At 40.4% G+C, this 13282-nt stretch overlaps 1 protein-coding gene across 1 annotated transcript in view; it reads right to left on the bottom strand.

Moving 5' to 3' along the window:
• The window catches only part of LOC129819493 (zinc finger BED domain-containing protein 4-like), a 192596-nt gene extending 182001 nt beyond the window's left edge, over positions 1 to 10595 (bottom strand). Inside the window, exon 1 of the mRNA XM_055875795.1 lies at positions 9316 to 10595. Coding sequence (XP_055731770.1) covers positions 9316 to 9668 — 353 coding nt within the window. The 5' untranslated portion in view covers positions 9669 to 10595. The remainder of the gene's footprint in view (positions 1 to 9315) is intronic.
• Between the last annotated feature and the right edge of the window lie 2687 nt (positions 10596 to 13282).

The raw sequence follows: 13282 nt of genomic DNA, 5'->3' as shown, positions 1-13282 counted from the left end.
AAAGTATTATTTTTTCTTTCAGGTGCCCCTGCAACAACTGTTCCTGCTACCACAGTACGTGGTTCTGCCATCACAATACCAACTGGAGAACCTTCCACTGTTCCTGCTACCACAGTACGTGGTTCTGCCATCACAATACCAACTGGAGAACCTTCCACTGTTCCTGCTACCACAGTACGTGGTTCTGCCATCACAATACCAACTGGAGAACCTTCCACTGTTCCTGCTACCACAGTACGTGGTTCTGCCATCACAATACCAACTGGAGAACCTTCCACTGTTCCTGCTACCACAGTACGTGGTTCTGCCATCACAATACCAACTGGAGAACCTTCCACTGTTCCTGCTACCACAGTACGTGGTTCTGCCATCACAATACCAACTGGAGAACCTTCCACTGTTCCTGCTACCACAGTACGTGGTTCTGCCATCACAATACCAACTGGAGAACCTTCCACTGTTCCTGCTACCACAGTACGTGGTTCTGCCATCACAATACCAACTGGAGAACCTTCCACTGTTCCTGCTACCACAGTACGTGGTTCTGCCATCACAATACCAACTGGAGAACCTTCCACTGTTCCTGCTACCACAGTACGTGGTTCTGCCATCACAATACCAACTGGAGAACCTTCCACTGTTCCTGTTACTGGTTCTACAACTACAACCACAGCTGGTGCCCCCTCAACTACCGTTTCAAGCACAGCATCAACATTGGCTATGACAACTACCAGCACAACTCCAACAACTACTTCTACTACTACGACAACAACTACCACAACGACTGCACATCTTGCAGTGGTTACATTACAAGTCACCATCAATGAAGTTTTTGTACCAGCTTTGAGTAATCCTCAAAGCACAGAATTTCAAACACTTGCGGTAACCATTACTTCAGTGGTAAGTCCTGTGATCATATCTTTCTTGTATTTCTTTGTTTGGATTGTTACTGTCAACGTACTGGGACAGAGTTACTTTTTTACCTCATATCAAGCTTAAATAAAGGGACAGAAAAATAAAATACAGAAATGTTGTTTTGATGTATGTAGAACATTATTCATTCTATTCTATAGTCCATGAATGTTGTCTGTTCTTTTCTCAAACAGTGTGACGTGATCTATCGTGAAAAATATGGGATTCTTTTCATCCGGACGATTGTCATTGCATTCATGTAATATTCTATGCTATTCTATTCTACCTCTAAAGAAGCTTGATTCAATTTGCCCAATAGCTTGAAAAAGTATTTCTCAAAATAAGATTTTAAGCATTATATTTCTTTTAAAAACATTCACCAGTCAACATTCTTGTCATCAGGATATTTTTTTATGTTGATTCCATTGTGATGATATTGTTATTACCTTAGGTGCAAGCTGGACATGCATGACTGTCCACTTTTCAGTCAGCTATTGATTTGTCCCTGACATCTGAAATTTGTGCCCTTTGCAGACCAGTGTTCCGTTCTCGTATGGCAGCAGACACACAGGTGGAGCTGGAAGTGGTGTTCAATGAGACCGCCATTGCAACTATCGCTAATGCAACTATGCCCAAGGACAATGACATTAAAGATACACTAAATGAGGCTGTGACCAATCCAAACTCTACCTTCAACCTCTCTGTGGTTCCAAACTCCATCATTATTATCAGTAAGTAAACCTATGAAATGGATTCACCAAAATGATCCGTTGACATACAGTGGGGTTTGGAAATATTGGATCCCATGAAAAAGATTAGCAAAAAAGACTGTGTAAAATAAATTACACAATTACACAAACCTTTATTGTGTGATCAAAAACATTTACAAATTATATTATTTGATACTAATACAATTGCTCAGGGAAAGAGATTTGTTGACAAGTAATAAAGAAAGTCTCTAAAAGATAGGATCCCCTGTTTTCAATACTCCAGCAACCTCCCCTTGCAAGGAAAACAACACTTAGACTTTTTCCAAAATGTTTTCTGAGACTGAAGAACACATTGGGAAGGATCTTGACCATTCCTCCATACAGAATCTTTCCAGATCCTAGTATCCTGTGGTCTGCGCTTATGGACTGCCTTCTTTAATTCAAACCACAGGTTTTCAATGGGGTTCAAATCTGGAGACTGACATGGCCATTGCAAAACATAGATTTTGTGGTCAATTAACCATTTCTTTTTGTATTTTTATGTGTGTTTGGAGTTATTGTTTTGCTGGAAGATTCACTTGTTGCCAAGTTAAAGCCTTCTGGCAGAGGCAACCAGGTTTTTTGCTAAAATGTCCTGGAAAAGTTCATGATGCCATTCACCTAAAAAAGGATTCCAGGACCAGTGGAAGCAAAATAGCCCCATAACATCAAAGATCCACCATCATATTTTACAGTAGGGATGAGATACTTTCTGTATATAAATTGTTATTTTGAAGGCCAAAGCCACCATTGGTGTACATGGCCAAAGTGCTCTATTTTCATGTCATCTGACTATAGGTACAAGTGCAAAAACAATAGATCTGTGACAAAAGGGCTGTGTATAAAAATACATTGAATTTACATACATAGTTAAATGTCAAAATATGCAGTGATACGCACAATCGCAATACAATTGTGGAGCAATTTAGGCAAGACACCAACAAAGGTAGCTAAACCTGAATGTGACTGTTAACAGTACTCACATTTGTCAAACAAGGTAAATAAGGCCCTAAAAAGTGCTGTAGCTCAGCCACCTTCCACCGCTAATGCGGAAGACCAACAGAAGCGGATGCAGTGGATTGGCACAAATCTCTAGCTTAATTAAACTGATGTATTTGATGGGGATTTTTTAATGATGTTACTTAGATTGACGAACGGCTGCCTCAGTAGACTCGAGGATTAATAATAAGAGATTATTTAAATGTTATTTCAGGTGGTCCTACATCTGCTGTTCCTACTATAACTACAGTTGAGTTGTTGCTAGATAGAACTTCCAGAAGTGCATTTCATACCTTTGGTTTAAATTCTTTAAAAAAAATACAAATACACTGAAAAGCAATACTATAAATGCCTGGTGAAGGGTTTCCTTCTCAAGAACCTGTTGTTTCATATAATATACATTAAACAGTGCAATCTGTTGCGTTCCTTAAACCTGTGATTGCATTTCGGATAATATTCTAATTTGAGCGGCAAGTATATTGCACCTAATAAGAGACAATCCTGGAGAAACATTACATTTTAACTTCAAATGTTTCTAAAAAAGTTTTGATATTAAAATGTCGAATTCAAATTTGACAGTCCTAAAAGACAAACTGTCAGATCATACACAAAGTTCACATTTCTTACATTTTGTGTTCACAGGGGTCCCAAATACATCCACAGTTGCCACAACAATTACAACGGCTACTCCTGTCATCGCAACCGTTGTCACAGCTGCTCCAACCACTACAACTGCTGCTGCCACCACAACCTCTGTGGCCACAATTACACTCACTACAGTGTCTGTGGAGTTCACGTCCAAAGGAGAGACATTTATCTCCGACCTATCAACCTCATCCTCTGAGGCCTTTCAAACTCGAGCATCACTGATTAAAACACAGGTGAGCCTCCTGAAGGAATGAGCAGAACACAAATGTGGGAAGGTCCTGATGAGAGGGGTAGAATACAGTAATAAACACCTTTCAGTTGACTCTTATTATGATTTCTAAATACTGTACAATTTAAACACTTTCCCCCCAATCCCTCCTTCCCCAAAACACGTGTAAATATTTGACTATAAATTGCGCCTTCGTGTATTATACTTATGCTAATATTATACTCTCGAGAGCAATTTACTTTAGGTTCATATTCTTATCTTTTATTATTTCTTATTGTTATTACATTGTCGAGAAGGAACCTGCAAGTACGCATTTTGTTGGACGGTGTATACCATGTGTGTCCCCTAAATACGACTAGTATGTATGGAATACCGAGTAGGTCAGCGGTCTAAGGCACTGCATCTCAGTGCTAGAGGTGTCACTACAGACCCTGGTTTGATTCCAGGCTGTATCACAACCGGCCGTGACTGGGAGTCCCATAGGGAGGCGCACAATTGGCTCAGCGTCGTCTGGGTTTGGGTTTGGCCGGGTAGGCCATCATTGTAAATAAGAATTTGTTCTTAACTGACTTGCTTAGATAAACAAAGGTTTAAAAAATGTACTTGAAACTTGTTTGTCTAAACTTTACATGTTTTTTGCTTTCCAGCTTGAACCTTTCTATCGATCAGCTTTCGCCTCTTTCAACAGTTTGACAGTAATAAAATTCAGGTGATTTGTTTGCATTCAATTGATTATGTTGATTTTTATTAATTGAATATACAGACAAATAACCGTATACAGATTTCATGAAAATGTATAAAAACATGCTACATCATAAAAAAATCAAATCAAATAAATAATTGATCAAAAAAGTATACCTCATATAATTCCTTTTTAAAATAAAGAAATATTTCATTATGAAAATATATTGTAGTTCTGCATTGCAAGGCTCAAATGTCATTAAAACAATCTCTCATTTGTTCACAGAAATGGATCAATCATTAACACCATGAATTTAGCATTTAGCTCCTCCGCTGTGCCAAATTCCAAGGAAATTGGCACCGTTTTGATAAAGGCTGCACAGAACATCACAGCTTTCAACATCAACCCCACGTCAGTTACTGTCAGTGGTGAAGGTAAAAAAATATTGTCCATGCTTTATGGTAAATTCTCCTTTTGTATGCCATTATCTAGAGGTTCTATATGGCGGAAAACAAGGTTATTGTAGCAGGAACAGTATTTGTATTTGTATTTATTATGGATCCCCATCAGCAGCTACTCTTCCTGGTGTCCAGCAAAATTAAGGCAGTTTATACAATTTTTAAAACATTACAATACATTCACAGATTTCACAACACACTGTGTGTCCTCAGGCCCCTACTCCACCACTACCACATATCTACAGTACTAAATCCATGTGTATGAGTGTGTAAATATTTAACAGTAAATATGTACATGTCTTATTCACAATAATCATGTAGCAGGTTGGCAAATACATATTTCTCTTTCATGTTCACTTTCTCTCTCTTTATCTATGCAGTTGTGACCTCAAGTGGAATAAGCAGCAAGACCAGTCTCTTCACTGCCTCCTGTCTGGTGGTGTTGTCGCTGCTGCTGTCAAGCTAGTCTCAGCAGCAAGCAGCAGTATGAAATATATTAACTTTGAAAATGTATTTACCCAATGCCCCCCATTCCCATAATATATAATGGCAACATATTTAATCTGTATGTGTTAACCTAAGTTGATTCTCATTACAGTTATAGTTATTATACTCATTATTCAAATTGAAATAAACATATTCTAATCAATTGGAGCTTATTACTGTGGTACATTTACTTTGTCTTACATTACATTTAAAAGTTTATTTTCCAACAAAATCAGGATTAGCAGATCATAATTTAATGTCTTTAATGATTTAGAAGTGCATCTCAGTCATTTTGTACTCATTTGTACTCATCAGTGGCAGAAAATGTATTGAAATGTAAGAGTTGATGTTCTTCAATGATCAGATATTCTTTGGTTGTTCTGCATATTGTACATTATGCGTTTTGTAACTGTCTAATGATGTCACATGCACAGTGGCGATTTTATTATGTAAATTATAGTGGGGCAAAAAAAAAATATGTAGACGCTTGCCAGCAAACCCACTACACAACACTAAACAATACATGACTTGCACTGTAACGGTGACAAACGGTGCCCACACACTGTTAGGGGCTACATAAAACTGTCCCAACAGCAGAGTCCCAACAGCAGTCCCAACACCTTAACACTGCTACACCTGGCTATCAGCGGAGCCATGTCTGGCAGTTCATTCAGCCTCATTTACAGCCTTTCAAAAACAAATTGCTGATATGGCGGACTTGCTTAAACAAATGTGGTTTCTACTGACAATTGAGATGTACAAACTATGGAATAAGGGGACGACGAGTGGATAAGAGGCAATCCATAATTTTGATTACAACATTAATGAGAGCGCTAGGACAGACATAGCCAATATAACAATTTGTTCAGCACTTTTAAAATGTACAGTAACAGAATTCAGAACATGGGCCGTTCTTACAGTATTATGCCTGTACACCAAGTCAGAGCCGTAGGATAAATAAAGGGGCTATAAAAGCAGATAATGAAAGCTCTTGCAATATTCAATGATTACATTTCTCCAAAACAGGTTATAGGCTACATGTGCACCACCAAGTCAGAACAGTAGTCAAAATTAAGAGGAGAAACTGGACCAAATTATTAGGGTGAGGCACATGGGCTACTAACAGATTACTACACAACATACACATAGTATTATTTTCTTAGCTACAGTATACATATCTCCCTGGCATAACCTAGTGTTTAGAGCATTGGGCCAGGAACCGGAAGGTTGCTGGATCAAATCCCCAAGCTGTTCTGCCCCTGAGCAAGGCAGTTAACCCACTGTTCCCCTGGCACCGTGGATGTTGATTAAGGCAGCCCCCCGCACCTCTTTAATTCAGAGGGGTTGGGTTAAATACGGAAGATACATTTCAGTTGAAAACATTCAGTTGGACAACTGACTAGGTATCCTCCTTTCCCCATATTACATAATTTATGCAGCAGCATACAATGTATTTTTGGACTCACCTTGTTATGCTGTGCTCAATTGAACAGGAAGGTGACACAGCGGTCCTTCGTGGGAAAACATTTTCATCAAACTTTGTCATCAAAGTCTGGCATTCTCTGGATTTATGGTGCTTTCAAGACAACAGGGAACTCTGAAAAAAACAAGGTTGAATCATGATGATGTCAGTGATCTTCAGGTCGGAGCTATAGAAAGAGTCTTGAGTTCCCGACTTGCAAATCCGAGTTGCATAACTGTTCAAAACGTATTCTTCCAGTCTGAGCTCGTTTATTTTTCAGAGTTCCCAGTTGTCTTGAACTCTGGGAAATCAGATTTCCCAGTTCTGAGTTTTCTGTTGTTTTGAGCGAGGCAGAAGTCACGCTGGATTGACACCATGGACAATTTTGAATGTTTATCCTTTTTAGCTTGGAAAAGAGACCCTTAAACTCAGACTCGGGACAACACACCGACTCCACTGAGTAGCAGGCTAGTAATTGCTTTGCAATGCTTGCAGTTAGCCACTGATTCCTTTCAAACCACTTACTGTTGAATTTACGATTTCCAACCTGTTGTGTAATGTTCATGTCCAATGGCCGATAAGCCCTGATAGTTTCACTGCAACACAGGCCCTTAATCATGGGCCCTTAAAAAATATATTGGTTTGTTATGAAAAAAAATGTTATTAAACATTTGCATTTAAAGTATAACTTTTTCATGTAAACAAAGTGCATATAAATCTAACCATTCAACAATAATACAATCTGAACAGCATAATAGAAAACTGCACCATATCAAAGAAAATTAAATAACAATTTGCAAATCTGCTGACAAATTTAAATAAATGTTTAAAAAAAGGATGCTATTACACATGTGCATTGAAAGTATACCTGGGGATACTCCCTGCAGCTGGGGATATTCTTTGAAGAGCCTCATCAATCGCTCTGGCATCACTGAAGGCTAACTTCTTAAACCTGGGGTCAAGTGCAGCGGTTTCTGATAGCACGTGATTATATTCCATTCTGTGGAACTTTATGTCCATTGATGAGCATAGGGTGTCCATCAACTCTGTCACATGTCCTGTAGTTACATTTGCTTCTCTCTGGTGGCTGGCTGTGATTCACTGCAGACCCTTACACAGGAGTATCATTTTTGAGGCTGTCACATAGCTGAAAAGAGAGAACAGTAACTTATTAGATCAGGTTCATGTTTTGTCTACTCATACTACATTCTCATCTACTGCTCATATACATACAGTTGAAGTTGGAGCTTTACATACACCTTAGCAATATACATTTAAACTTTACATTTAAATTCCTGACATTTAATCCTTGTAAAAATTCCCTGTCTTAGGTCAGTTAGGATCACCACTTTATTTTAATAATGTGAAATGTCAGAATATTAGTAGTGAGAATGATCTATTTCAGCTTTTATTTCTTTCATCACATTCCTAGTGGGTCAGAAGATTACATACACTCAATTAGTATTTGGTAGCATTGCCTTTAAATTGTTTGACTTGGGTCAAACGTTTTGGCTAGCCTTCCACAAGCTTCCCACAATAAGTTGGGTGAATTTTGGCCCATTCCTCCTGACAGAGCTGGTGTAACTGAGTCAGGTTTGTAGGCCTCCTTGCTCGCACACGCTTTTTCAGGTCTGCCCACAAATGTTCAACAGGATTGAGGTCAGGGCTTTGTGATGGCCACTCCAATACCTTGACTTTCTTGTCCTTAAGCCATTTTGCCACAACTTTGGAAGTATGCTTGAAGTCCATTTGGAAGACCAATTTGTGACCAAGCTTTAACTTCCTGACTGATGTCTTGATATGTTGCTTCAATATATTCACGTAATTTTCCTCCCTCATGAAGCCATCTATTTTGTGAAGTGCACCAGTCCCTCCTGCAGCAAAGCACCCCCGTAACATGATGCTGCCGTGCTTCACGGTTGGGATGGTGTTCTTCAGCTTGCAAGCCTCCCCTTTCTCCTCTAAACATAACGATGGTCATTATGGCCAAACCGTTCTATTTTTGTTTCATCAGACCAGAGGACATTTCTCCAAAAAGTATGATCATTGTCCCCATGTGCACTTTGGCGCTTTGGTCCGATCCTCATTACGACGAGAGCCGTGACACCCATGGTGTTTGTACTTGCGTACTATTGTTTGTAAAGATGAACGTGGTACCATCAGGCGTTTGGAAATTGCTCCCAAGGATGAACCAGACTTGTGGAGGTCTACAGTTTTTTTTTCTAAAGTCTTGGCTGATTTTTATTGATTATCCCATGATGTCAAGCAAAGAGGCACTGAGTTTGAAGGTAGGGCTTGAAATACATCCACAGGTACACCTCCAGTTGACTCAAATGTTGTCAACTAGCCTAACAGAAGCTTCTAAAGCCATGACATAATTTCTGGAATCCAAGGTGTTTAAAGGCACTGTCAACTTAGTGTATGTAAACTTCTGACCCACTGGAATAGTGATAAAGTGAATTATAAGTGAAATAATTGGTCTGTAAACAATTGTTGGAAAAATTACTTATGTCATGCACAAAGTAGATGTCCTAAACGACTTGCCAAAACTATAGTTTGTTAACAAGAAATTTGTGGAATGGTTGAAAAACGAGTTTTAATGACTCCAACCTAAGTGTATGTAAACTTCTGACTTCAACTGTATGTAATACTGTATTAAATAATGATGTAGTAATAACTGCTTATTGTACCTCTCTCCACTGATATCCACAGTGACCTGCTCAAAGGGTTCCAGGACTCTGCACACCTCCTTCACCACCTCCCATTCCTCTTGGGTCAGAGCATCAACAGGTGCATTGACAATGGCCAGGGTAGAGATGATGGCATCCTTTGACTCAAGAAACCCCTTCAACATATACAATGTTGAATTCCACCTTGTAGTGCAGTCTTGTTTAGGCCTCAGCTCAGGCATCCCCATCTGGTGTTGTGTAGACTTTACTATTCCACAGCTGCTTTCACTTTGTCCACAGTGGGCTTCATCACCTTCAGAGCGTCTCTTACAATCAGGTTGATTGTGTGGGCATGACATGGATGATGGGTCCATTTAAAAATGTTCATGGCTTTGGTTATGTTAGCTGCATTGTCACTAAAACAACAGACCACTTGCCATTCTCTGGCCACTCTCACAGTTCCTCTGCCAAGTTCTCTGAGGTGTCTGTCGCTGAACTCAAAAGCAGTCCAGCAGACAACTAGACATCGAGAAATCTTCAATGAAGTGACATGTGACCAACATGTAAGAAGTGTTTACCCTTGATGTCCAGCAGTCAGTGGTAAGGCAAACTGCAGTAGCTTTTTGGACTCTTTCCGGCACTGAAGCCTGTGTGCTCTTGTACAGTTGTGGAATAAGTGATTTTGAAAGGGTTTTCCTGCTTGGAATTGCGTACATTGGATTTAGACTATTGCTATTTCTAAAACCGCTGTCCTCCACCATCGAAAATGGTTGGAAATTGGTAGCAATCATTTTAGGCAATGCAATATCAATTTGGCCTTGTTTTGCTACAGACATAGACTTTGGCATAAACTGGTCCATAGAAGACTGCGTTGCTGTGGGTCGCGGAGTAGGCCTACTTGACGGAGTGGCTCCACCACTATCACTAGCAGGCCCGCTAGTTTCTCGATGCTCCGCTACAGCTAGCTTCACAGTTGGGTGCACAGTTCGCATATGCTGGTGTAGGTTGTGCGTAGAACCGGCTTTATATGAGATTTAGTTTTGTCAAATTCTACACTGTGCTCTAACATTGTCTACATTTTTAAAATGCATCCAAATGCTACTTGGCTTCCGACTCATTTTCCAGCTGTTGTTTTCACAGCTGTCCTTCCTCTCTCTCCTCGGCTGCTAAGTGTGTAACTGTGAGTGAGTTGGCTCGGCCCTCCCTCACGCATCTTTGGTTCATTGGTTGAGACTGCGTGTCTGATTGACAGGAACAACAGGTGAGGCTGTTAGTCTGAGCCGACAGTCAGAACGAATGTGTGTGCGCTTGAGCATTTAGGCCTATATTATTTAATTTATTTTTTCGTTCTTTGAATTAGTTAATTCTATTCATTTAAATATTTGGATTATTCACATATTAATTTTTTAAATATTTTTTTTAATATATTCGGCTCTTCTGATATGCGAGACGGCTCCCAACGTTAACCTACAAGAGCTAAGAGCCGACTCGTTCGCGAACGACTCATCACTATTTCCCTGATGGTGAAACTCAGGTCGAACTGCATTATTTCTGCCTCATGCACCAATTAATGTTGTTACTCCTATAACCAGAGAAAGTGAAATATTCACCGATATTAAAGCACACACGGCAAGCTTATCGGAACACTTTCATTGCAGCTGCAGTGCTGGTTGTGCAGTAGTAAGTGTTGACAGTGCTGAATAACAACGTAAACATTAACTTACTCGTAAAAACAGCTGTATTCGTTGTCTCCCTAAAGTCATGTTTTTAAAAGCTTTCAAATCTCACAGTAGCAACTTTACTGTGCGATCAATTTGTTTTTAAAGTCTGTGGTACGAGGAAATTGTATAAACACGGTGAACTGAGCTATCTGATTGGCCAGCGGTAGTCCCATGGGTACTTGATTTGCTCTCTGGGCCTGCCTGGTAGGCGGAGTACTACCTTCAGACACATGAAATGTTTAAAAAAGGTAAGACTTTGCGTTCCCGGCGCTAGGGCTGCTGCATCAAGTGCACCTACAGTACTGGCAAAAGCGCGAAACGATTTAAAAAAAATAGGAACGAAATGTTTGTTGATTGACAGGAATGCCTCGACCAGTTTGTGACCACTGGTTTAGAATACAGAGAACTTGCTTATGTTACTCCATGGGCCAGCGCGCCAAATTTCACACATTTGTCCACTTAGGGGTGGCAAAGTTGAACCTTTTACTGCAGTGGGCTAAACCAGCGTCACAAAGTGTTTTTTGGTAGTCTTAAACCTATCTACTTTGAAACAAATGTATAAGGTTATGGGCTTAAAAAAAAGAAAACACCTGTCAGATATAGAGTTGAAATGGATTCTATTTTGAGTTTGCATCCCAATATTAAACTTGATATACATCACAGAAGACTGAAACACGACAAAACTGCTTAACATAGAAACACCTGATTTTCTGCAGTTTTTTTTAAACAATGTTTATTATCTATGAAAAATATTAATAACTTTCCACCCATGAGGCCACTAGCTCATTTGGCTGCAGGAAGGGCTACTGGTGATTTTCATTAAGGTCCATGAAAGGAGTTTCCATGGGCAAGCAGCCGTACACAAGCCTAAGATGACCATGTGCAATGACAAGCATCGGCTAGAGTGGTGTAAAGCTTGCCGTCATTGGACTCTGGAGCAGTGGAAACGCGTTCTCTGGAGTGATGAATAACGCTTTACCATCTGGCAGTCTGACGGACTAATCTGGGTTTGGCCGATGCCAGGAGAACGCTACCTGCCGGAATGCATAGTGCCAACTGTAAAGTTTGGTGGAGGAGGAATAATGGTCTGGGGATGTTTTCCATGGTTGGGGCTAGGCCCCTTAGTTCCAGTGAAGGGAAATCTTAACGCTACAGTATACAATTACATTCTAACTTTGTGGCAACAGTTTGGGGAAGGCCCTTTCCTGTTTCGGCATGACAATGGCCCCATGCAAAAAGCGAGGTCCAAACATGAATGGTTTGTCGAGATCGGAGTGGAAGAACTTGACTGGCCTGCACAGAGGCCTGACCTCAACCCCATCGAACACATTTGGGTTGAATTGGAACGCCGACTGCGAGCCAGGCCTAATCACCCTACATCAGTGCCGCTCCTTACTAATGCTTGTGGCTGAATGGACAGCAATGTTCCAACATCTAGTGGAAAGCCTTCCCAGATTAGTGGAAGCTGTTATATTCATATATTAATCATATTAATGGCAATGATTTTGGAATGAGATGTTTGATGACCAGGTGTCCACATACTTTTGGTCATGTAGTGTATGCCACATAAACCTATAGTGTCTGCCATGATAAACCCCTTCGATATTTTTCCCTTAACTATGTTTTTTATACTGTTGCAGCTCAAGTGAAAATTAAGCCGATGAACCAGGAATTTGTTCAATGTAAAAAAAAAAGTAAAAGAATTCACATTTGTGGCCTGCTGGAGGTAATTTTGCAGGGCGCTGGCAGTGCACCTCCTTGCACAAAGGCGGAGGTAGCGGTCCTGCTGCTGGGTTGTTGCCCTCCTACGGCCTCCTCCACGTCTCCTGATGTACTGGCCCGTCTCCTGGTAGCGCCTCCATGCTCTGGACACTACGCTGACAGACACAGCAAACCTTTTTGCCACAGCTCGCATTGATGTGCCATCCTGGATGAACTGCACTACCTGAGCCACTTGTGTGGGTTGTAGACTCCGTCTCATGCTACCACTAGAGTGAGAGCACCGCCAGCATTCAAAAGTGACCAAAACATCAGCCAGGAAGCATAGGAACTGAGAAGTGGTCTATGGTCACCACCTGCAGAATCACTCCTTTTTTGGGTGTGTCTTGCTAATTGCCTATAATTTCCACCTTTTGTCTATTCCATTTGCACAACAGCATGTGAAATTTATTGTCAATCAGTGTTGCTTCCTAAGTGGACAGTTTGATTTCACAGAAGTGTGATTGACTTGGAGTTACATTGTGTTGTTTAAGTGTTCCCTTTATTTT

Source organism: Salvelinus fontinalis, chromosome 22, assembly GCF_029448725.1.
Source record: "Salvelinus fontinalis isolate EN_2023a chromosome 22, ASM2944872v1, whole genome shotgun sequence".
Classification (NCBI taxonomy): Eukaryota; Metazoa; Chordata; class Actinopteri; order Salmoniformes; family Salmonidae; genus Salvelinus; species Salvelinus fontinalis.
The sequence above is the reverse complement of the archived record's forward strand: the minus strand, read 5'-3'. Positions and strand labels throughout refer to the sequence as shown.